At 38.5% G+C, this 26801-nt stretch overlaps 1 protein-coding gene across 8 annotated transcripts in view; it reads left to right on the forward strand.

Moving 5' to 3' along the window:
• NRG3 (neuregulin 3) overlaps positions 1–26801 on the forward strand; it is a 1121069-nt gene that overhangs the window by 1063841 nt on the left and 30427 nt on the right. For all 8 annotated transcript variants that reach the window (XM_055353266.2, XM_031015502.3, XM_004049688.4 and 5 more), the window contains exons 5-6: positions 15426–15528; positions 22929–23055. In XM_055353266.2, coding sequence (XP_055209241.1) covers positions 15426–15528; positions 22929–23055 — 230 coding nt within the window. The remainder of the gene's footprint in view (positions 1–15425; positions 15529–22928; positions 23056–26801) is intronic.

Raw genomic sequence — 26801 nt, forward strand, 5'->3', positions numbered from 1 at the left:
TAGTAATTAGGAAGCAGTATACACAGGGGTATGGATCATATTCCATTTCTTGGTCTGAGCATTGAGTACCTATGTGTGTTCATTTTGTAAAATTTTCTCACAGTGTAAATTTATGAATTATGCATTTTTGTTATGTATTAACCTTTAAAGTTTATTGTAAAGGGCAGGAATTTGAATTTTGAAAAAATAAAAGATTGTGATGCTTCACAACATGGACAGTAATGAAAGGATATTCTTAGGTGAAGTAAGAGATGTGGTTCAGCAAGACCATGTGCAAGTCAGATTCCAGGGGAACTAGAAACCATGAGCATGGGTGAAACTGAAGACATTATCAAGTAAAATAAGCCAGGCAAAGCAAGACAAATACCACATGATATATGGAATCTAAAAAAAGCTGTTCTCATGGAAATAGAGAACAGAATGATGGTTATGAGAGGCCAGAGGGTTTAGGGGGAAGATGGGGTCGGGGAGATGTTGGTCAAATAATACATATCTGCAGTTGGATAGAAGGAATAAGTTCAAGAGACCTATTGTTCAGCAGGGCAGCTATAGTCAATGATGATATTTTGTATTGTTGAAAAATGCCCATAGAGTGTATATTCAGTCTTTTCCCCACAAAAATAATAACAATGTGAGGTAATGTGTTTGTTAATCATCTCGATTTAACCATTCCACAATGTATATATACTTCAAAACATTGTACACAATAAACACATATAATTTCATATGTCAATTTAAAAATAAGTAAATATATTTGAAAAAAATTAAAAAGACACTATGAGCAAGTAGAGGAAGACAACTGTTAAACATAGGAGTAGGTTACAAAGCAGGCAGTGGAGGGGCAGGGATAACAAAATCTCCAAGAAGAGGGGTGAGCCATGCTATTGGATTTCCATCTGTAGTTTACATATATCCTTAAGATAAATCTTTGAAAAATCAAGTTAAAATGAATTAAGTTGAATATTATCAGCACTGATATTTATAAAAGAGATTATATATTTATTATTGCTGTGACTATCATTATTATGATTCATGGAGCATCAGTATGACTCTGTACCTGAAACTAATGAGTTTGACTACAACACTGTTTTAATTCTTCATTTTTCTTATGCACTTGAGGAATTGGAAATTGTTTTCAAATAGTTTACATGTTACCTCTCAAATTCAGTTTTTACAATGGGTTCTATTATATATTAAAATAATGGTAATAATATAGTAGAACCCAATTATATTTTATTAACACTGGAAGTGAGCCAGACACTGTGCTCATTAAATGCATAGTACAAAGCATCTCATTTAATCTTCCAATGACCCAGTAGGCAGGTATTATGATCATCACCACATTTCACATCAAAAACTGAGTCATAGATAGGTTAAATAACATTGCCGAAAGTCAGGTAAATAGAGCGAGACCCTGGGAACAGATCTGTGCTTTCCGACTATCAGTCTGCACTATTCAACGTGGTAGCCACAAACATGTGATGGTCATTAAAAGAAAAACTGGAGACAAGTTAAATTTAATGACTTTAATAGAGCGATTTGTGAAGGGGTAGCCCTCTGAACCAAATTACATTCAGAGTGACTTTGGCACTGCCGGAAGGTATAAGAGAATTTATGGAAGCAGGGAATTTATGGGAGAAGGGAAAGTAGCCTACAGAAAACAGAAGTGAGGTACAGAAACAGCTGGTTATAGTAACTCGGCATTCATTTGAACACAGTTTGAACAGTTGACTGACTGTGATTAGCTGAAACAGTGATTGGTACAGGAGTAGGTTACAGTCTATTTGGGCATATTGTTAGGTTAAAATTCACTATGTACAGAGAAACCATTAGACCAAACTTAGAATCTGTAAGGAGGCAGTTTTAGGGTAAAATTAGCACAGATGAACACTTGAAACATGGCTAGCCTGAAATGAGCTGTAAGTCTCATATACCGTAAGTCTCATATAAAAAGCCCCACTGGATTTCAAAGACAGCTCCAAAACAATATAAAATATTTCATTAATATTTTATAGCTATTCTGTATTGAAGTGATACTATTTTATATATGTTGGGTCAAATAAAATGTATAATTAAAGCGAATTTCTCCCTTGATTGACTGATTGATTGATTGGATTGCTTCTACCGTGCCTACTAGAAAGCTTTGGAAGCTTAAATTATACATGTAGTTTGCATTATATTTCTGTTGGATCATGCTGGTCCAGACTGGATGCTCTACTTCTAGACCTGAGGTTTTCAACTTCAGCGCTTTAGGTAGATTTGAACGTACACAGATCTAGCTTCCTAGTGCTGGAAATTCAGATCTGCTCTGGGCTGGGGTTCAGTTGTTGGTGTATTTGAGAAGCTCCCGAGGTGTTTCTAATGTATAGCCAGAGGAGAGAACCCCTACCTGGAGTCCATATGCCTGCTCTATGCAGTCTGATATCCACCTGACTCGAGATGGGATAGTTACAACTTAAGCCTGGGAAGTCAAATAGCCACAGGGCTCTCAGCCTGCACACCTATGCAAAGAGCTGACTTTGCTGATTATGTTTGTAGATCTTCCAGGATCACTGCTAATACCTGTGGTAAAGGAGTTAGATTCCTTTAGCTTACACCTCATCTGTCTGAGAGAAGTGAAGCCCCATTACACCAGTATGGAGAAGGTTGTGTGTTACCTTGGTCCTGAATGTTCTGTGAAGCAAAGTTAAAAGGTCTTTAGTGGGTTAGAATCCCTACTCCATCTAAATAGGTCACAGCTAGAAGATTCCCTTAAACCACTGAGTCAGATTCTCCCTGTTGTCAAGAAAATGAAATTTTATTGTTCCAAGTCACATGTCTTGCTCCTAGAATGTGACTTTGCCAATGAACAGTGAATCCTAAGTGATAAAACCTAGAATTGAGGGTAAGGAGTAGGGGACAGCTATTATAGATTCAGGAAAAATGGAGTTAACAGATCTTTTAAAAGTGAACTCGGACACCACAGACTGGGATTATCTTAGCATTGAAAACTCACTGGTAGATATAATTTGATGCAGGTTGCTTTTTACTTATAATTTATTTGTGGAAGAAATAGCACTTGGAAAGCCAGTGCATATTAGACATATTAATGAGAAGACCCAGGGCTTTTCATTCTCTTTTCAAAATATGTCTTATCACATTCACTTATCTATAGTCAGCCAGAGATGCACTGTTTGTGAAAGGAGGGGAGGAGATAAGCGGTTATTACAGGAAAGGTTTATGTTTGGTGGGGGTGCAGGGGAAGAAAGGAAAATGACAGGCTGAGAATACAGATGCTTATGAATTTAAACTGTTATTTACCCTTAAATATCAACTTTAACTGATAATGCATATCTAAAAGCATTTTGCGTAGAAATAAGATAAACTATAATCAACATTATTATAAAGTAATTATTTTAGTTTTTCCTTTGTTGTTGTTGTTGTTGTTTGTTGTTGTTGTTATTGGTTTTTTGTTGTTGTTGTTGTTGTTTTTTGAGACGGAGCCTCCCTCTGTCACCCAGGCTGGAGTGCAATGGTGCGATCTCTGCTCACTGCAAGCTCCGCCTCCCGGGTTCACTCCTTTCTCCTGCCTCAGCCTCCCGAGTAGCTGGGACTACAGGCGCCCACCACCACGCCCTGCTAATTTTTTGTATTTTTAGTAGAGATGGGGTTTCATCGTGTTAGTCAGGACGGTCTCCATCTCCTGACCTCGTGATCCACCCGCCTCGGCCTCCCAAAGTGCTGAGATTACGTGTGTGAGCCATGGCGCCCCACCTTTCAATTTTTTTTTTAAGTGTAATATTATGCAGTTGACTGCAAAGAGCAAGAAAATGAATCCCTAGGGTAAATGTAACTTTCTACCGCCTCCCCCGCCTCAAGAAATTGCTGCCTCTTTTTATTGCCCCACCAAGCAGAAGACCACTGGTAAATGTCCTTAGACATCCAGCTCAGAAGCTATTGAGTTCACCAAGGGCTTTTGTAGTGACCCCCTAGTGCACAGCCAGCATTAGCCACATACAACTATCCAGAAATAAAGATCTTATCCTTGTCCTTGAGGGGCTTTTGAGAAATGGGTATGTGCATTTTTGGTACAAGACCATGCAGTTATGGAAAAGGTGCAAAAGGAATGCAGAAGGGAAGCTTGGGAAGAATTTTCAGGCTTAATAGTATTTATTCTGAGCTTTTAGGGATCAGTGGGCAGATTAACTTGCTAGGGCTGCTGTAACAAAGCATCACAAACTGGTGGCTCACACAACACTTCTTTTGTTTTCCAGTTCTTATCAAGGTATTAGCAGACTTGGTTTCTTCTGAGGGCTGTGAAGGGATAACTCTTTCTTGCCTCTTTCTTAGCTTCTGGTAATTGGCTGTCACTCTTTGATGTTCCTAAGCTTGTAGAATCATTGCCCTAGTCTCTGACTTCATCTTTAGATGATGTTCTCCCTATGTGTGTATGTGTCTATCTCTGTGTCCAAATTTCTCCTTTCACTAAGGACACGGTAATATTGGATTAGGATCCATTTTCATGACCTCATCTTAACTTGATCCTCTTCAAAGACCCTTTCTTAGTCCATCTGGGCTGCATAACAAAGTACCCTACACTGCATAGCTTATAAACAACAGGCGTTTATTTGTCAGTTCTGGAGGCTGGGAAGACCAGGGTCAAGATGCCAGTAAATTGGGTGTTTGGTGAAAGCTCAGTCTCTGCTTCATAAATGATGCCTTCTTGTTGTACCCTCACATGGTAGAAGGGGCAGGAAGCTTCCTTGAGTTTATTTTACAAGAGCACTAATCCTATCCATGAGGGTGGAGCCCTCATGACTTACCCACTTCCCAAAAGCCCCACCTCTTAATATGATTCCATAGGGCATTAGGTACTAACATATGCATTTTGGGGGCACACCAATATTCAGACCATAGCAGACTCTATACTCAAATAAGGTCATATGCATATAGCTACTGGAGTCATTACTTCAACATCTTTTGGAAGACAAAATTCAATCCATAACAGTGGGAGTTTCAAGTAGAAAAAGGGAAGGTGCTTCTAGCCTGAATAACACAGTGTAGAAGACATGGAGCCTTTTAGTACCTCCTGGTCATCTCAGCTTCTCTGCACTTGGATGGTGGGACTGGAGGCCCCCACCCCCAGGCAGCTTTCTCAGGGTTGCTTATAGCAAGGCTCAGGGAGCTGGTTCTGTCTTCCTGATATTCTTATTATATGCCCACCCTGCCAGGTTGCCACCCTCTGTAACTGCCCCACCCTGCCAGTGTATGTTTGATCTCATTGATCTCATGGTAAGGATTCCTTTTATTTGCCTTCAGGCTCTCTTTTAACTAAATGAAATACTTATTTAAGGCATTTATAAGGCCATTGAACTCTTTATTCATTTTTATCTGCAAGTTAAAAAAAGCATATCCTGATTTCTAAACATTCTAAATATTCTCCTTTTCATTCTCTTTTCTGATCAAGCTTCATTTGCAATTGCTTATAAGCTCCTAATATTTTAATCTATCCCAAGCATTTGTTGATTTTTAAAAATAAAATTCAGGAGACCTGCTTTATCTAACAATAATTAATACTGGATTAAATCCACTTAAACTTAATCCAGTTAAAATGAGGACAAAAAAGTCAGAGTGCAACCATTAGGGAGAGACTGACCTACACAGATGATGAGGTTGGTTTGATGGATAGAAATAAATACTAGAATTAGGCAGGGAGAAAGGCTGGAGTGAAGACTCATTTCATAAATAGTGGGTTCATTATCGAATATTGTATTATGATGACTTTTGCTTCTCTATGTAGACTCTTAACTTCAGGGCCTCAGATAATGAATACTTGGATAGAAAGGAGCCTCTGAGGTATAGTTGGTTGACTTTTAGAATGACTATAAGAGTAATCATGCTTCGTTTTGATACCTAGTGGCAACACATAGGATCTGATTTGCATATCTTGAGTATGCGGGTTTCCAGGTAAAACTTTTGCTTACATATATGACATATAGGTTTGTGTGTGTGTGTTTGTGTGTGCTTAAGCCTCACACTACTTGAAGATCAGCACATTTATGGACATCATAGTTGAGCTCAGTGTCTTTTAGGCAACCCTAAAAATGGTGGTACAAAGGAAATGTTCTCAAGAAGCACTAGAATCCTAGGTCCCTATACCTGGAGGGGATATGGAGGTGCCATTTAGAACAGTTCCTGTTCCCTCACACATGTAGGAGATCATGCTGTATCATGGTCACCTACACCTCTGTCCTCCATACAGAGATCTCTCAGGGGAAATAGTGTAACAAGAACTATGACTGTGATTTTCTTTCGGTAGCATTCTTTTTTCTACGTAGTACAGCTTAACAAGTTTCTATGGAGAGACTTTGAGAATTTCATACTGTTGCAGTTTCCAAAAGAATTACCATAAGGCTGTGTTACACATCCGGATCTGAACTATGGCTGCCCAGTTAAGTAGACATCATGCTAGCCAATAAGTGTTCCAAGGATTCTGTGTCTCCAAGGACAAAGAGCACAATTTATTTCTCTTAAAGGGAGAAGTGAGGGAGAGTATGAAACTAAAGAAAGTAACATTATGGTGAAATTTCAGAACCCAGCATTAGAACAGTGGAGAGAATCTTTTTGGCAGGCAGCCTGGCCTGAGCCTTGCCCTTGCCCTTGCCCTGGACTCATCTCACTCCAGGAGCAGAATGCATGGTTGTTGCATGCATCTGTTTCACCACCAGCTGTAACTGCTCTTATCCTCTTATCCATTGTCTTTACCAAGAAAATGGAAGAAATACTACACACTTCCTATTTGTTTATCTGTGAGGGAGAGTGTGAAAGACTGAGCCCATTCCCCAAAAAGGTCTGCTTGTATTACATCCCTCAAAATTTCTGGGCAGGAAACTCAAAACCACAACTGAGAAATATAGTTACCAAGAGTGAAAGTACAAGTTAAAAAAAATGAGTTAAAAAAAAAGACATAAAAATAAATTCCTTAAATACCGATTTCTGGACACAGACTTCCCCAGAGTTAGCAAGTCACTGACTGTCTGTGGCTAAGGCTAGTTTTGCATATGGGAGTAGAATATTTTAAAGGTTCTTTTTGACTTAATGCTGCTTCAAGAGAAAACGGAAAAAGGAAAGAAACTGGCGTTTTGTGCATCATTTATATGCCATGTATTATTCTAGGCACTTTGTTCGTGCTTATGTATTTAATCCCTAAACATGCAGGTATGCAATGTTTTTCTATTTTATTGGTAAGGACAATGAATAAGAGGATAAGAACAGTTGCAGCTGATGGTAAAAGTCAGGCATGCATAACCACGGACCACACTGCTCCTTGAGTGGAGTTGGCTCAGGGTAAGGGGTGATCTTAGCCAGGCCACCCTTGGTGGCATGGCTCAATCCAAGTTCAAAGGCCTCAGAACCAGGGAAGCCAATGATGTGATTCTCAGTCTGAGGCCAAAGGCTTGAGAACCCAAGGTCATTGATTTAAGTTATAGGGTCCAAAGGCCAGGGAACCTGGAATTTTTGTCCAAGAACAGGAAAGGAGAAGTATATCTCAGTTCAACAAATAGATCAACATATTTGCATTTTCTCTCATTTTGTTCTCTTCAGGATCCCAGAAGATGGGATGGTGCCTGCCCATATTGAAGTCAGATTTTCCCCATCTAGTCCACTTAGATGAACATGCTAATGTCCTCTGAAAACATCTACACAGACATACCCCAAAATAATGCTTTATTAGGTTTCTAGGTATTCCATATTCCAGTCAAGTTGACACCTAAAATTAGCCATCACACAGGGGGAACAAATTTTAAAATATAGAAGGATGAAAAACCAGAATTTATTGAATTACTGTGTGCTATATGCTTAAGAAACCTTACTTGATATCATTCTCATTATAAACATAAGTGATATTGCCTTTATGTAGGTGAGGAAATTGAAGTTTATAAAGGTAAAGTAGCATACTTGCAGTCACTCATTTTAAAAGTGACCAAAATTAAAGTCAAATCCAAAATTACCAGACTCTCAGCCCCTTGATTTCTGCTGGTTCTTGCATAATACCCTATGAATCAAATGCACTGATAATATACCATCATTGTAGCTACACCTGGGTCTATAAATTCACTTGTAGTCTTTGTACTTTTAATTTCACTCTTGATTTAAACTCAGAACCTTTTTTTATTTTTGCATGTCCCCAGGCTACATTTGACTAGCTTCAAGTAAAAAACAAAACAAAACAAAAAACATACTGCATACGTGTTATGTGGAAATAATTCATTTTTGTGAGTGCAGTCTTATGTTTTTGTTTGTTTTAGTGGGCATTATTCTCCATAATTTTTATAATTCCTTTTATTTGCAGAAGCAGGGTAGATAGATTATTATATGCAAGTCATGCTTATTCCATTTCAGTCATGAACTGACAATTAAGTAAAATGGAATTGTTAAGAGTTGGCACAACTATTTATTTGTTTCCAAGTTCAATTGGAAAATTTAATGAACTTGCAAATGTGGGGGTGGAAAGGATGACATTTTTTAAGATGATGATATGCCTAAACAGGTCTTAATAATACATGTTTTATCCCTTCAATTTGAATCTTTCCAACTTTAAAATGTCAACCCAAGCCTGCTGGGGCACATGATTGCCCCTCTCGACTTACTAAGAAATGTAGATAATGTGATATTTTTTAGGTTTACTTTCTGTTTTCTATTATGCCATCCCAAATAAATGCATTAAAAACAAAAATAAACCCTAAGAAGAGAGGAAATGTTCGAAAACATTGGTTCCCAACATAATTCCACAGGAAAAAGTACTGGAAAACATGAGATCATATCTTAAGAGAGGATATAGTGCATGGTCTCAGAAAATAGAAGAAATAAAGGAAAATAGGTCCTAGAATGTGGGCTCTCTACATGTAGGTTTTGATCCAGATTTGTTTCATCAGGCTTCCATTTGCTTATTAATGATAAAGTACTGCACGTACCTTTACTGGTAGAGAAACACCACAAGTCCCCATGGACTAATTTCAGCTGGCCCCAGAAACTTCTGCAGCATTTTGGGAGCACCCCAGAAAGTCACGGTATGAAGAATTTTGTGTATCTGAGCCACCCCTCAGCTTGCTTTTGTGTCTTTGAATTGCCATCAGCACCAAATGAAGCTAGTCTAGAATATAAAACCAGGCAGCATACCAGTGTCAGCATTAGAGTATGTTGGTTGGAACAGCACACAAATCCAACACAGAGATAAACAATCAGAATACCTACAAATCAGTTGATCATGCTGCTCATCCTCTGAGGCCAGGGTACAAGTGCTTTCACCATTTTCCTTATGGTACTTTGTGCTGTGAAAAGGACTTTGTGAGTGCAGAATCACAGTGAGGAGGCCAAGGTTGGATGAAAAGTCCCCTGTTTTAGCCTATAACTGAATACCACAAAATGGGTACTTTATATTGAAAAAAGAAATTTGTTTGGTTCATGTTTCTGGAGGCTGGGAAGTCCAAAAGCATAGCGCCAGCATCTGGTGAGGGCAGTTCTATGGCAGAAGGGGGAAGGCAAGTAGCTCAGGAGACAGGGAGAGGAAATTGAGCTGAATTCATCCTCTTATCAGGAGCCCACTCTTGTGATAACTAACCCCTTCCTGTGATAACTAACCCCCTCCTGTGATAACTAGTCTACTCTCATGATAACAGTATTAATCCCTTCATGAGTGGAGCCTTCATTGCCTAATCACCTCATAAAGGCCCCACTTCTTAGTACTGTTACAATGACTATTAAATTTCCAACACAGGAACTTTGAGGAACATATTGAAACCATAGCAGCTCCAAATGGAGAAGCTGGGTACAGAGTTTGGATGTGGGTGGGGTCAGAAGCAGATGGTCAACTCATGAAAGGAGGATGTGTTTAAGCCTAGGAGTACCTGATATCAACACGGACAGATTCTAAGCCTTAAGAACACTCTGGGGTGAGAATTGATGTAACACGAACAATTCTATAAAGACAGAAATATGCATTTCTTCTTGTTACTTCAAGTAACAAGTCTGAAGTGTCAATGATGTGGGAATTGCTGCACTAGGTGCTGAGGAGATAATGATGAGCCAAATGAGTAAATTAATGAAGAATATGGTCCCCCGAATCAGTGGAGCTTACCGTGCAAGGCTTTTTGATAATGCAAGGCTCTTTGAACTGGTGACATTTAATTTGAGATTTAAAAAAAAAAAAAAAAAAAGTGGAGTGGGCATTTAAAAGACAAGCAGAAGGCCTGGAGCATTGGCTCACGCCTGTAATCCCAGCACTTTGGGAGGCCAAGGTGGGTGGATCACAAGGTCAAGAGATCGAGCTAGCCTGGCCAAGATTGTGAAACCCGGTCTCTACTAAAAACACAAAAATTAGCTGGGCATGGTGGCACGCACCTGTAGTCCCAGCTGCTCGGGAGGCTGAGGCAGGAAAATCGCTTGAACCCAAGACAGGGATGTTGCAGTGAGCTGAGACCATACCACTGCACTCCAGGCTGGTGACAGAGCAGGACTCTGCCTCAAAAAAAAAAAAAAGCCAGCAGAAGAATAAAGCAAACAGCATGTTTCAAGACTCTAAGGACTGAAATGGTAGACATAACAGAAAAAAAGGAGAGTGGTTGATATGGGTGAGCAGTGTCATATCAGGCAGGTCTTTCAGACCATACTAAGAATTTTAGGTATTATAAGTCAAATAGGAACCTAATAACACAGTAAAAATAGAATATACACACATATTCATTCATATACATGCATATATATATTAAAAGGTTTATATTGCCTGCTACATGGAGAATGGTTTATGGGAGTATAATCATAAAAGAAGACTAAAAGATAAAAAGCTATGTATCATTTTATATTCTGCATATTCTACATATTCTTTGCATATTCTTTGTATTCTTTTGTACCCTAGGATTAATATTTTTGCAGCTATAGTTGACATAAGATAAGCCACCTGTTTATAATGTATCACTAGATACATTTTTGACATAAGTATTCACCAGTGAAACCACCACTGTAATTGAGACAATTAACATGTCTGTAACTCCCAAAAGTTTCCCCACTTCAATTTGTAATCTCTCCTATCAGTCCCTACTCCTGACCCCAGGTATCTACATACATGTTTTATGTTATTATAGTTTCCATTGTCTAGAATTTTGAATAAGTGGAATTATACAACATGTACCCTGTTTGTTGTCTGATTTATTGCACTCAGCATATTTATTCTGATATTCTTCCATATTGTAGTTTATATCAATAGTTCATTTCTTTTTACTGCTGAGTACTATTTCATTATATAGAAATGTAATAATTTGATTATCCATTTACCTGTTGATGGATCCTTGGGTTATTTCCAGTTTGGGGGCTATTAAAAATAAAGTTTCTATGAACATTGGGTACCCAGTGAAATTGAACTTTCAACAGTTGTGGGTAATGGAATGGCGAGATCATAAAGTAGGTATATTTTTAATTTTCTGTGAAGCTACTATTGGAAATGGCTATATAATTTTACCTTTCCATCAGAAGTACATGAGAGTTCTAGTTGTTCACATCCTTTTCACATTTGGTATGGTAAGTCTTTAATCTCACCTATTGTAGTGGGGGTGCCATATATCTCATTATAATTTAATTTGCAATTTAATAATAATGAACAATGTTGGGTATCTTTTTAGGTACTTATTTGTCATCCAGATATCTTTGAGGAAGTGTCTATTCAACTATGTTTTGCTCACATTTAAATTGGTTTGCTTATCTTATTATTGAGAAGTCATTCTTATAAATTAAAGATACAAGTCCATTGTTGAATACATATTTTGCAATTTTTTCAGACTGTATCTTGCCTTTTGATTTTCATAATGGTGTCTTTGAAGAGCAAATGTTAATGTTGATAGACAAAGTCCATTTTATTGATTTTGAAATATTTTTAGTTTGTAGCTTTTATATTTTAGTTAAGAAATCTTTGCCAAATCCATGGCACTAAGATTTTTTCCTATGTTTTCTTCTAATTTTGTAGTTTAAGCTTTACATTTACATCTATCATCCTTTTTGAGTGTATATATGTATAGAGTATGAGATTAGGATCCAGGTTCATTTTTGTGGATATGGCTATATATACTATTGATGCAATGTCATTTTTTGAAAATATTCTTTCACCATTGAATTATGTTGGCATCTTTGTCAAAACCAATTGGCCACATAAGTTTCGAATATTATATTTCAGAACACTTTTATCTGTTGCAATTATTTATTTGTCTATAATTAGGCCAATACCATATGCCTTGATTACTACAGCTTTGTAAGAAATCTTGAAATAAAGTCATGAGATTCCACAACTTTGTTCTCTTGGCTACAGGAACGTTGTTTTGGCTACTGTAGATCTTTTGTATTTCCATAAAACGTTTAGAATTGGCTTGTCAATTTCTGTGACAAGAACAACAAAAACAAAAATGCTTCCTGAGATTTTAATAGCATTGCAATCAATCTGTCTATCATCTTGGGGAGAATTGACATCTTAATAATATCAAGCCTTCTAATCCATAAACATGTTATATCTATTTATTTAGATCTTCTTTTAAGCTTTTCAATGTACAAGACTTGTGTGCCTTTTGTTAAATTGATCTCTATGTATTTTACATGCTTTGATGCTATTGTAAATGACATTTTTGTTTCAATTTTTCTTTGTTGCTATAAAATGATATACATTTATTTTTGTATCTCTCTCATATAACCTTGTATCCTGAAATTTTCCTAAGCTTACTTGATAGTTATACTAGCTCTTTTGTAGATTCCATCAGCTTTTCTGTATAAATTGTCATGTTGTTTGCAAACAAAGACAACTTTTCTTCTACTTTCCCCAGCTGAATGATTTCTATTCCTATTTTTTCTTGTTACATTAACTAAACCTCTGGTACAGTGTTGACCAGAAGGTATGAGAGTGGATATTCTTGCTTTATTCCTGATCTTAGGGAAAAAAACATTCTCTCTTTCACAGCTAGATATAGATTTTTTATAGCTACTCTTTATTAGGTTGAGGAAGTGCCTTCTATTTCTAGGTTTTGAGAGTTTTAATCAAGAATGAATATTATTAAGTTTGGCTATGTTTTTGCCTCTGATCTAGTTGTTGAATTATCTGCTTAGATGTAAAAATGGTGGATCACATTGATTAATTTTAAAATATTAAACCAATCTTGCATTTTTGTGTATAAACCTTACTTAGTCATGATGCACTATACTTTTTATATATTGTTGTATTTTATTTCCTAAAATTTATTAAGATTTTTGCATCTGTGGCAATGAGGGCTATTTATCTGTAATTTTTTGTTAGGTCTTCGTCTTTTTCGGAATCATGATAATACTGGCATCATAAAATGAATTTGAATCTATTGTTTTTCTTTAACTTTCAGTGATGAGAAGCCCCTGAGATGATAGGAAACAATGAACACCAAAGGAATTATTATTTTATTTAAAAAATAGTGCTTGCTATAATTGAATAATGTTCTAATTTTAGTATGCATGAGAAATACCTGAAAATTTTACTTAAATAGAGATCCTGGCTGGGTGTGGTGGCTCACACCTGTAATCCCAGCACTTTGGGAGGCCAAGGCAGGCAGATCACCTGAGGTCAGGAGTTCGAGACCAGTCTGGCCAACACAGTGAAACCTCGTCTCTACTAAAAGTACAAAAAGTAGCTAAGCATGGTGGCAGGTGCCTATAGTCCTAGCTACTTGGGAGGCTGAAGCAGGAGGATCACGTGAACCCAGGAGGAAGAGGTTGCAGTAAGCTGGGATCACGCCACTGCACTCCAGCCTGGGTGACAGAGCAAGACTCTATATAAAAAAAAAAAAAAAAAAAAAAAAAAAAAAACCTGATTTAGAAAGAAGGAAACCATAACTAGTATTAACAAAGAAAAATCTATCTCCTCAGGTGATTTTTTATGTAGATGATTCATGTTTTGAGAACTCTTAGTCTGCTCAAAAGTTCTCAAAGTGTGTTTCTCAGACCAGTAGCATCAGAATCACCTGGGAACTTTTTAAAAATGCCGACATTCTGTACTCACTCCAGATCTACTAAATCAGTAACTCTGGGGAAAGAAGTAGGTGCAGTCTGTTTTTTATTAGGCTCCAAGGTGACTGACTCCAGTGCATTACGATTTGAGAACTATTGTTCTATGTTAATGACACAGAGAGAGAATGTATATAGATGCAATTAATTTTGTATATTTTTAGAATATATATGTGTTAAAAAATGAGAAATTTCCTCTAAATTGGCTGCTTGTTTCTTATGACCTGTATGGAAGGTCTGAGAGTGAGAGAGGGAAAGGTGTGTCAGGTGTGTGAGTAGTGTGGAGACGATATGGATGATCATTAGGGAAACGGGAAGGCAGGCTGATGAGATTGTTAGTGACCATTAGATGACTACTTAAGCTCTGTGATTGCTGTTCTTTATTGGTGTCCATTTGCCCGGTGGTACAGTTTTCTTCCCCCATTCTGAGCTGCCCACAGTAGAGGTATGGAGAAGGCAGTTTCTTGGATTTGTGTCCATTTATTTTGCCAAATAGGTAGAAGGGAAGACAAAAGGGATAAAGTAAATAGAGTATTTGCAAGAGAGTAAATGACTGTAGTCATGGACCGTGGTCACTGTCCTATATAAACAGAAAGATGAAGACAAGAGGAGGATAATTAACAGAGAAACTGCTGGGTTCTACGGATACAAAGTCTTGATGAGATGGAAGAATTGTTAGGTAGATACAGGTTAAGAAAGGACCTAGGAGTATAAATGGTAGTGGCTACAGAGTGAAATGTTTGTTTTTGAATTATTGTCATTTTCGTGATAAGCTACAAGGTATGACCTTGGTAAAAGAGGCTGAGTTCTACTGTGCCAAATCATTGGTATTGAGAAGGACAGAGACTGGGTGAATAAAATACTTACATGCCTATTGATTTTTTTTTTCATGAGTGATGTCAATCATAGTGATAGTAGGAAGAATGGGAGGCCGACAGCCAAAGACTAAATCAGAATCAGAAAACACAGGGGCATCGGCACCACAGAAGGTAAATTAGAAGGCATCACTGGCACAGGAAAGCTCAGAAGCACCTGAGTTTGTTTCTCTAGCTGATTAATTTGGGCCTTACCACAATTTCACAAGCTTATGTCCCCAGTAAATCCTAAAGTCATAGAATGTCTTTTGATGATAAATCTGTAATCGCAATATCTGAGTATGAGTTCTGATGTAGCCATGCAGATACAAATAACAGCAACCAGTTATCCTGTAGAACTTTGCAAAGTAATTGAATCATAATAAGTTCCTTGTTTTTTCCCTATTTATGACAGAAACCAAAAAGTTGGCTTTGAAAGACTCCTACCAGCTCAGAAGTACATGGATGAAGATTGTTGCTGATGCACCCCGCTAGCATCCATTCTAATTTTGTTTTTCAAATTCACAGAGAGTGAAGAAGTTTATCAAAGGCAGGTGCTGTCAATTTCATGTATCATCTTTGGAATTGTCATCGTGGGCATGTTCTGTGCAGCATTCTACTTCAAAAGCAAGTAAGACTATTTCCTTCAAGTGTTTAAAGGTTACTTTTAGAGAAAGCGCTTTGTGTTACTTTAAGTTCTCAGTCTGTGTGCCACACAGAGGGAACCTGTGGAAATGGGTCTAGCAACAATCTGCAAGTGACTTAGGACCTTTTTGTAAATTGCGGTGAGTGTGTACAGGCATGTACAGGCATGTATGTGATGTGTATGTGCACACATGTGTGCGCGGTTTATCTTCGATGCACATAATGATCATTCCTCTCAGTGACCACGAACATTCTATGTTCTTTGCACTGATTAACCACTTGCTGGTATTAAGGGCTTGGTGTCTGCCTGTCACTAAAGGCTAACTCTTCTGAACAAAGGGGCCACTGCTATGAACCTGCACATTATCAACCATTATCTATCTATTTCTGAAAAAGCAATTCAGTTTTTCATAAAGATTTTAGGCAAATGTGGAAAATGAATACTAAAAAATACACTTCAGTTTACCAGTTGGTATGCACATGTTGAATATGCCCTAAACTTACCTTGTGAGAAACTAGACCTTCTTCAGATGAAGGTGTTTATGTTTGACTAGAAATAGATGTAGGCCAGGTGCAGTGGCTCAGCCTGTAATCCCAGCACGTTGAGGGGCCGAGGCAAGTGGATCACCTGAGGTCAGGAGTTCAAGACCAGCCTGACCAATATGGTGAAACCCCATCTCTAGGAAAAATACAAAAATTAGTTGGGCATGGTGGTGTGCCACTGTAGTCCCACCTACTCGGGAGGCTGAGACAGGAGAACTGCTTGAACCTGGGAGGTGGAAGTTGCAGTGAGCCCAGATCACACTGCTGCACTGCAGCCTGGGGGACAGAGTGAGACTCTATCTCAAAAAAAAAAAAAAAAAAAAAAAGTAGATATAAACATCTCTCTCTCTCTCTCTCTCTCTCTGTGTGTGTGTGTGTGTGTGTGTATTTTTCCAAATGAACTCTGGTAGAGGTATTTCATTTATTAAAATGATATAATCTGCACTTAAGAAATGCAGATAAAAATATTAGCCCCTTGGTTTCTCATGTCTTAAGAATTTTGCACAGATTTGGTTTCTACAGCTTGTCTGAAATTCAAGCCAATGTGTAATTGCTTTTCAGTGGACCTATAATTTTTTACCAATTTGCTCTTCTAACATGAGATTAATTTCCAGATATAGTTTGTGATACCTGTCTGCATGTTATCTGTGTTGATTCTCAAAGAAAACTGTGATTATGATTTTTTAAAATAACAGAAACTTGAGCATCAATTCAGAATTAGTAACTATTATCTTTCTAATAAACTATTTCAGAATGTTTTTTAGATATTTAGAACTGTTGCAAAAATAGAACAGACAGTTTCCATATACCTTAGACCAAAATTCCTCCATTATTAATGCCTTACATTAGCATGGTACATTAGTCACAATTAATGGAACAATATTGATATAGTATTACTAACTAAAGTCTGTATTTTCAGATTTCCTTAGTATTTTACCTAAGGCCCTTTTGTTAATACCAGGGCCCCATCCTTACCATATGATATTAGCTGTTACATCTCCTAGGCAACTCTTGGCTGTGACAGTTGTGACTATCATCAATTTCTGAACACTTACTCTTTGCCAGGCACACTGGGCTTTTTATGTGTTAGCTTCCAATCACCACAGAAATCAGAGTTGTGCATTATTACTGCATTTTTCAAATAATACCAGAATTTATTTTAAAATGTTTATTTTTCAAAGTCATAAAGAAGAAAATGACAGATAGGTTCTTTAATTTTAGGAGTTCTAGTTTAAATCACATGCTCTAAACCTCTATACCATACTGGTTCACATAGTCCTTCCGCTAGATGGTGGAGCTGCGCAGAGCGAGTTAGGAGTTACTCTCTTTTGTGCAGCCCATAGCACTTTATGTTCTCCAAGAATGCCATCTGGCATAACGGTCAGGGTTGTACACTAGTGAGTCATACTTGGATTCAAATCTTCAGGCTGTCATTTACTTGTTATATTTGATTAGGCAAATTATATCGTGTCTCTTAGCCTTGGTTCCCTTTGTGGTAAAATATGAACAAATATAACATCTACCTTATAGAATTTTGTTAAGGATTAAATGCAATCATGGCCAGACGCGGTGACTCATGCCTGTAATCCCAGCACTTTGGGAGGCTGAGGCAGGAAGATCACTTGAGACCAGCCTGGCCAACATGATGAAATTCCATCTCTACTAAAAATACAAAAATTAGCCAGGCATGGTGGTGAGCACCTGTAATCTCAGCTACTCGGCAGGCTGAGGCATAAGAATGGCTTGAGCCTGGGAGGTGGAGGTTGCAGTGAGCCAAGATCGCGCCACTGCACTCCAACCTAGGCAACAGAGTGAGATTCAGTCTCAAAAAAAAAAAAAAAAAAAAAATGTAATCACAGTGTAAAGGGCATAGCAAAGTGTTTAAAAGAGTAAATACCCAATGGAGGCTTGCTGTTGTTAACACCCATGGTTTTCCACACTGGAACTTGGAGGCTGGGTAGCTATAAAGTTAAGAGCCTCCCCTGGAGCAAGAGAGTGGTAATCACACCCAGCAGGGTGGTAGTTAGAAGGGTCTCCCTGCTAGAGCTTTGTACAAGAAAGAAATTCCTTACTTAACAATAACCAAATTACAATAAAGAAGCAGTTAATCACTTATTTTTACAGTATAATGTGTAGTTGTACCACATTTAAATGAAAGACAGATCATGGTAATTATGAAAGCAAACAGCTGGATTACCAGGGGACTTCCATCTTTGGGGCTGTCAATGTCTCACTCTGGGCAGCAAGAGGGCTCTGAGATCAACATCTCCTCCTGGGACTCAGTGAGGAGTCAAAGTGTTTAATGAAAACAATCTTCAACATCAGATTCATTAGGGTAGGCTCAGAGGAATGCACAGAAGCTAGAGCACCAAGCGGGACATTGTTATCTTTCTGTCTACCAGCCTGGGACACAGTTTTATTTAAAAAATGAATCAATTAATAACTAAAGGCAAAAATGACAATATGATGATACAAATGGAAGTATTTTCCACCTGGAATTGGATTAGCTATATGTTCCTCATTAGAGGCCTAGGGTGCATTTCCTTCTTCTAGTACCATTTTCAGGCTTGGTCTCCCTTTAATTTTCTTTGCTTGAGAGAAATGCCACCACCTTACCAAGCACCTAATTTATATTGCTAAAAGCAATATAGATTGTCATAAAACCCTGGCACAAGTTGTGTGTGTGTGTGTGTGTGTGTGTGTGTGTGTGTGAATTTGTGGATTTCCTTTTCCAAAACCTTGGGGAGAACAGAATATCCAAACTCTACCTTGACCTTCCCTTACTTTCACTCATAAAGGAAAGTAGTTTATATGCATATACATTTTTTACTATAGCTTAGAAGCCCCAAGTCTTCCAGGATTCTAAGGCCTCTCTATCACTGGTATTCAAATAAGTTCACTTGAACCTCCATTCGATACACTGGGATGTATAGTTTCTGCCCAGAGGGAGCTGAGACTTAGCTCAAAGCTCTCTTGATCATTTATGTTCTACTTCCCATAATCGCTTAGACCTTGCCTTTATGATTCTTTTTCCATTCCCTCATCACCTTTGGCATGGCATGACTTCATCAGAAGGAATATTACAGCAAATTCTATGTCTGAGGAAAGATGGAAGGTAGGTAACATGATAAGGAATAAGTAAGAAACACCTTGAATTTAGAGGATTTTTTGATGGAGTTAACTGAACCCCTAGCAACTCTAAAAAACAGTGAAAGAAATTCCCTTCACTCCCAATAAGCTCATATATTCCTATACATAGTTAATAGAACTATTAATTGAGCCTGTCAAGTCTGGCCAGTGTGGCTCACACAATGACTGTAAATTATTCAAGTTTTTCTCTTTATTTTTAACTTACGTAGTTAAGAATGATGGGGATGAGTGTTAGAGTTCTTAGTAGAGCTTGGAAATACAAAACATGATTCAACTCTAAAACTAGAATTGAAATAGGAGAGGATATGTTTCAGGAGGCAGAATCTGAAACAGGTAATTATCACAAATGGGAAAAAAGAGGAGGATAAAAACTGGTATTATCAGTAAAATGTAGACACGGTGACAACCTGCCCCTAACTATAGGTCGTCAACCCCTTGAAGTAAGAGATTTTAGATCCCAAGAAAAGCCTCTTAATGGCAGACACTCTGATGCACTGCTGCGATCTTCTTCAGATATGGAGGATTTAGTCTCCAAGTTTGCCAGCAAACACCGGTGAAGAGTCACCTTTCTCAATCTCATGTTCCATTCTGGTATTGTTTACCTCCAATGATGCATCGATATGAGGCTCTGAAGACCTAGACCTTTTCCCCAACTTCAGGTGCAAGACCATGCCAGCTTCAGAGCTCCCTGTGAGGTTTGCTGAGGTTTTCACTGAGACTGTATCACATTCCAACTTCTCCCCAGCCCAATTCTGCTTCCATTTCTTCCCTTTGCTTCCACTTCTTCCCTTTGCTTCCACAGGTGTTGATACCAAGAGCTCTCCCTAACAAAAGTCCTCTATGCTGTCTTTATCCCAGGGTCTGCCTTCCCAGGAGCCCAATCTGCAACAAGACAAATAATGCCTAACAATGGATTAATGATGTCTACTATTCTGCAACTTACATCTCATTTCTTTCTAATGCATTGGACCAGAGAAATTTAAAACTCAATGAACTGTAAAGTTTCCACACTGACACTGTTGGGCTAATAGTATTCCCATGTGCAATGCATGCATCTTTTCTTCCCCAGAACAATGCCTCTCATGAGAGAGCTAATGGTATTGCAATCAGCTGCTGATTGTTTCCTCTGTTCCCATTTGCTGGGTGAAGGAAGAAAGAGCAAAAAAGTGTGTGCTTGTGAGAGAGGAGGGATGGTAGATAGGCAGAGGCAGGCTCAGAATGGAAGGACCACGTATCTTGGAATATTACTAAGTCAGGACTTGAGTGAAAAAAGACTAAAGGTAAGCAAATTATAAAAGGATTTAGGAAACGCAGTCTGGTATTGGATATTGCATAAAGAAAATTCCCTTATAAGTTTATACTTCCAAGACTCTGAATTGGATTACTGCAAACATCATTAAGTGTTTCTAATTTAATCCCATGAGAGTAATGGAATCCTTGCTCTGAGACAGGCACGCTTACTTTTTCAGGAGGATTTATCAGACTAGAACCTCCTGATTTCCCCTTTTTTGTGTGTGCGAATGAACCCCTGATAAAATCTTGTGGCTGTAACATGCTCCTTAAAATGCTGATATGATAGATTTATTTTTAACAATAGGCTATAGATTAGCTGTTAGGAAGCAAATAGATTATTACAACAGGATTAAAGCAACTAACAGTGCTAGAGATAAAAGTCTCCCAAATAATTGGAAAGATAAAAGAAATATCTTAAAAAACAGAGCTACATCACACTGATATTGTAAATTCAAAATGGGTAATGAAGCTCAAAGCCTCCAAAGCTTGCAGCAAGTGCTACTGAATTGCTTGGGAAGATGCAACTAGTGTAATATTTTACCTTTGGGTCAATGTTCTGATTCTTTTGCAGCTTCTGCTCTCAAGACTGAGCTTGATTGATGGTATCGGGAAAGATATGAACATTTTGTGTGTGCCTCCACATGCAGCCACCACAGTGTCCATGGAAGATAGCTTTTATGAACTTCATTTACAGAGGAGGAAATGGAGGCTCAACAAGTTTAGGAAATTATTAGGATAGCAAAACTAGTGGGTAGCAGAGTGGGATTCAAATCCCAGTCCCTGTGATACAATAAGCCACGCTCTGTAGTGTGCTACTGACTAGAGAAGCTCACTGCTAAGACCGGCCATGTACTCCACTGATGGCGCTATCTTTGTCAGAGACGTTGGAAGACAGGCAAAATTCAAGGGCATGATTCTACTGGGAAAGTTGTCAGAATCAAAATGGAGTCATTTCTGTTAAAAACCCTGACAAATAGAGCCGGAGAAGGACATGAAGGGAGCGGTCACGTAGGCAAATGCCTGATTACAAGAACTATCACAAAAGTCTGTGAAAACCGCAGCTTTGCATGAAGACTATTGCAGCCTTACACACACGAAAATAGTTCTGCAAGGACATGTGCCCAGCAACTTCCTGTCCACCCTTGGACTGGCACCATCCTTTCTATTGATCCTTGTAGCCAAGGATAATTATCTCAAATCAGTTGTGTACCTAACGTTTCCTGTCTTCCTAGTAATAAAACATAGTTTCCTATATCGTGTGTATTCCCATTGCAACATTTATTTCCAAATAAATATCTTCTTTTAGAGTCTCCATGTTTGTTATTTAGGTCAACATTGCAAAGAGGTGTGCGTGTGTGTGTGTGTGTATGTGTGAGTGTTGTGTTTAATGGGTACCAAGTCTATGCTAATAGATGATTTCTGTGAAGCTTCTGGGACAGAGCTGCTGCTAAGGCAGTGGTTTGTCCCATCCTTCTGGTGTAGGCACTGAGTGACCCAGACAACAGTCATTCCACATGTGCACACAGGAGCACTTTACTTGAAGTCCAGAACCCTACAGCAATTTCAGCCTTTTCACTCAGAAGCGGTGGGGCCATGAGCACATGGCTTGGCAATTCTGAGTGGTGGTTGAAGAGTGTAAACTATGGAGGCAGGTTGGCTGGGCTGAGATCCAATCTCTGCCACTCACTGACTATGTGACTTCAAACAAATGGCTTAGCTTCTCTGTGCTTTAGTTCTCATCTACTAAATGGGTATAGCATTATGACCTCATCACAAAGAATTATCATGAAAAATCTGTGAAATGATACATGTAAAGCACTTAAAACCATGTGTGGCACATTACTGTATAACTAGCTCTTTAAGAGTTAACTATTTTTAATATCTGGGCTCTTGGTAACAATAAATGAGCTATTTCTAAATTGTAAAAGACAGAGAATATACACATTATGGTATATAGTCAAGTTGTGCAATTAAGCTAAACATATTTGAATTGTACAAATATAAATGTAACTCTACAAATATGTCATATGTACCTGCTAAGCCCAAGTCTTAATTGTTTTCCTGTAGTCACTTTCCCATAGTATTTCCAGTTCTTTGCAGCTAAAACTCAGGGTTAGAGACTTCTTGCATCTATGGGGGCCAGGGCAATGCACTAAATGTTTGTCTGCTTTTGGGGTGCCACTGAATGTGAATTCCTAGAGAATATGGATGATATCAGGTTATCACTAAACTGGAAGTATTTCTGGTGGGGTTGGAAATGAGAGAAGGGTTTTCTTTGTTAGCTGAGTTTATTTGACTTTAGCAAATAACAAATATAGACACGGGGAATGAATGAGACCCTGAAAGTAGGAGTTGAATAAATTCATGCAAATATTTGTACACGTTCATTTATGCCTGCAGGAAACAAGCTAAACAAATCCAAGAGCAGCTGAAAGTGCCACAAAATGGTAAAAGCTACAGTCTCAAAGCATCCAGCACAATGGCAAAGTCAGAGAACTTGGTGAAGAGCCATGTCCAGCTGCAAAATGTAAGTGACATGTCTACACACCTCCTCCTGTAGCCTACCTCAGTTATTCCAGTTCAGAGGTGTTGGGAGCCTGGGATCAGACTTGTAAATATTTTTCAGAGCTTTATAGGGTTTTGCTTAAATCGTTTTAACAGTTCTGGGCTGGGAGGTATGCACACATGCGTGTATGTATGCATTAGATAAAAGGCAAGTTAAATTTCAGCTCTTGATTACAATCTGTAATATAAACTAATCTCTGGTAGAAATAAGAGCTTCAGTTTTTTGTCCCATGAACACTTGTTGAATCCTTAGTTTGTGCCAGAAGTTGTATGTGACACCAAGGATACAATGTCCCTTGCCATAAGGGAAGTTCTATGTAGGAAGAAACACAGAAACCCCCAGAATCAGAAGAAGTGAGTTCTGAGATAGTTGTTGCTGCAGCAGAGGTTGGACAAGAGGAAGCCAGTGGGAGGTGGATGGGGGTAGACTTGGGGGCTGCCTCACAACAGAGTCGGGCTCGGACTGGGTTTGGAAGGATGTGAAAAGTTCTACAGAGAGTCAAAGGGCTAAGAGCTAGAAGCCAGAACATGCAGGAAGAATAAAGCCATGGAATCCCAAAAATGCATGTTATGTTCAGAGAACTCCAAGTTACGGGGTGTGAGAAGAATCAAAGGTGAAAGGTGGAGTTTCATAATCAATCCTTCTAATTCCAAGCCTTACAGAGATATCAGAACTTGAAGTTAAATGCAAACTCTTTGCCTCTTACACTTTTTGTAAGGCAGTTTTAACCATTACTGAGGTATATTGCAAAACACTAAATTAAAGCAAGAGAATTCTGTGTAATACATGCAGATATATTCCTCTTAGGTTAGCAATTCTTTGACCCCACACAGCATCGCACTTTCAGAATCTGAGGCATAAAACAAAAGAACAAAGGCCATTGCATAAACCTAGCATTTGAGTATAATAGGCAATCATCCAGGACACATTCACACCCCTCCAAATGCTTCAATCACTGGAAATTTATACATCACTGGTGATTCTAAGAAATCATTACCCAAAAGTCGCTATTATGATGTCCATAACAGATGTACTCAGATGATTTAATGCAGAATTCATAAATCAGAGTCTCTTCCCAGGCAAGTTTTGTTAAACTTCTATTCATGGCAATGTGCAGGAATTGTTCATTTCAGAAACAGAGTGAATGGTTTTGCTATTGATTTCTAATGGGTATAATCCCACCACTCTAAAACAACAACAGTGATGGAGGGCTTCATTCCTTAGCAACTGGTTATGTCAAAGATAAACAAAGCCAGACACTAGTTAAAGTGATGAGGATAGATTCTAATCAGTAATATATTAGTGGAAGAGTTGAACTGAACTTCCATTTGTATGGAAGTGGCTGGATTTTTTTTTTTTTTTTAAGAAAGAAGTAAAATTATGTTTGTTTGTAAATGACATGATCTTCTGTGTAGAAAATGTCAGGCTTCTGAGCCCAAGCTAAGCCATCTTATCCCCTGTGACCTGCACATCCAGATGGCCGGTTCCTGCCTTTTCTGATGACATTCCACCACAAATGAAGTGAAAATGGCCTGTTCCTGCCTTAACTGATGACATTCCACCACAAAAGAAGTGAAAATGGCCGGTCCTTGCCTTAACTGGTGACATTGCCTTGTGAAATTCCTTCTCCTGGCTCATCCTGGCTCAAAAAGCTCCCCCACTGAGCACCTTGTGACCCCCACCCCTGCCCGCCAGAGAACAACCCGCTTTGACTGTAATTTTCCTTTACCTACCCAAACTTTATAAAACGGCCCCACCCCTATCTCCCTTCACTAACTCTCTTTTTGGACTCAGACCGCCTGCACCCAGGTGAAATAAACAGCCTTGTCGCTCACACAAAGCCTGTTTGGTGGTCTCTTCACACGGACGCGAGTGAAAGAAAATCCCAAGAATCAACCAACATACTGCTGGAATTAATAAATACATTCAGTGGATTTGCAGAATACAATATCAGCACCAAAAGTTAGTTGAATTTCCATACATTAACGATAAACAATTTTAAAAGAAAATTAAGAAAATACTTCCATTTGCTAGAGAACTTAATGTAAGAAACGCTTAGGTATAAACGTAATAAGGTGAAAAGTTTGTACCTTGAAATCTACAAACATTGATCAAAATGATTAAAATCAATAGACATACAACCCATATTGATGGATTGGAAAAATTAATATTGTTAAATGATGATATAACCCAAAATGTGGTTTAAATTCAACACAATACCCATAAAAATCTCTATCAGTTTTTGTTAAAGAAACAAATTAATATAAATGCATTGTCTCATTTAGTTCTAACAATTAATTTATATCCACAATGTGCAGAAAATAGAAATGGGATTTGGAGCTTGAGAAAGGTATGTCTCTGTCAGACAGCCAGTAAGTAGCTGAAAGACAAACCAACATCCTTATAACTCAGTGGTTCTCAACAGAAGGCAATTTGCCCACCATCCCTTGACATTTGGCAAAGTCTGAAGACACTTTGGCTATTGCATGCTGGGAGAAGAATGCTACAGGCATCTAGTGGGTAGCGGTCATTGGCGCTGATGAACATCCTTCAGTGCACAATAACCTCCCTCAACAGAAGATTATCCTTCCCAAAATGTCAAAAGTGGTAAAGAAGTTCACAGTCCATGCTCAAGTTTCAAATGGGACCATGGGGAAGTTCTGAACACCAAGTTCCATCACCAAGCTTCCCACTGCAGGCATTTATTTCCACTTTACAGAGGGTGACAGGTTATTCAGGCATATTTCATCCTTGGAAAGGAAAATTTCCTACTTGCTTACCATATCAGGCAAATCTGTCTTTGTTTTATCTTGAAGCTCATGTTAACTACTTGAAATTCTTTGCAAATTGCAGTGTTTAACAAATGAATTGTCTGGCTCTGGCATTCCCTTAAGTTCATTAAACATTCATGGAAATGGGTTTCACTTTATACTCATCTAACAAGATGCAAAACACCTCATCAAGTGAAGCAACAGGATACTCTGGAAACACTTGACTCCGAGGCTGCAGAACTGGAGTAGATTACCCTCCCTGAGAAGCATCTAGTCCCTACCATTGTTTTAAAAACAAATAAAGCATCTGTGAGTAAAGATGAACTCACCTCCTTCGCTGTGTCTCAAGTAAGAAAGAGCTAAGGATAGAATTATAACCTCTAGAACCTTCAAGGCGAAGGAGTGAAACTTCTCAGCCTGGTTTAGGGATCAGAAAAGAAAGTCATCAGAAGAGATCATCCGTTCTTCTCTCTTAAAATCAAGAGAAAATATTCACAATTGAAAAATGAAAGAAGAAAATTGTATACCCTTCATACCTTTTTTTTCAGTAATCATTTTAAGAAAGATAAGTTTATGTGGGAGGTAACATTAAATGAGAAAGAACTGGAAGATAATACTTGCATGCTAAAGAGGAATAATAAGAATTTAATGCCTAGGCCAGGCGCTGTGGCTCACGCCTGTAATCCCAGCACTTTGGGAGGCCAAAGCGGGTGGATCACCTGAGGTCGGGAGTTCAAGACCACCCTGGCCAACATGGTGAAACTCCATCTCTACTGAAAATACAGAAATTAGCCAGGCGTGGTGGTGGGTGCCTGTAATTCCAGCTACTCGGGAGGTTGAGGTGGGAGAATTGCTTGAACCCGGGAGGCAGAGGTTGCAGTGACCCGATACCATGCCACTGCACTCCAGCCTGGGTGACAGAGTGAGACTCAGCCT

This window comes from Gorilla gorilla, chromosome 8, assembly GCF_029281585.2.
Source record: "Gorilla gorilla gorilla isolate KB3781 chromosome 8, NHGRI_mGorGor1-v2.1_pri, whole genome shotgun sequence".
Taxonomy (NCBI): domain Eukaryota; kingdom Metazoa; phylum Chordata; class Mammalia; order Primates; family Hominidae; genus Gorilla; species Gorilla gorilla.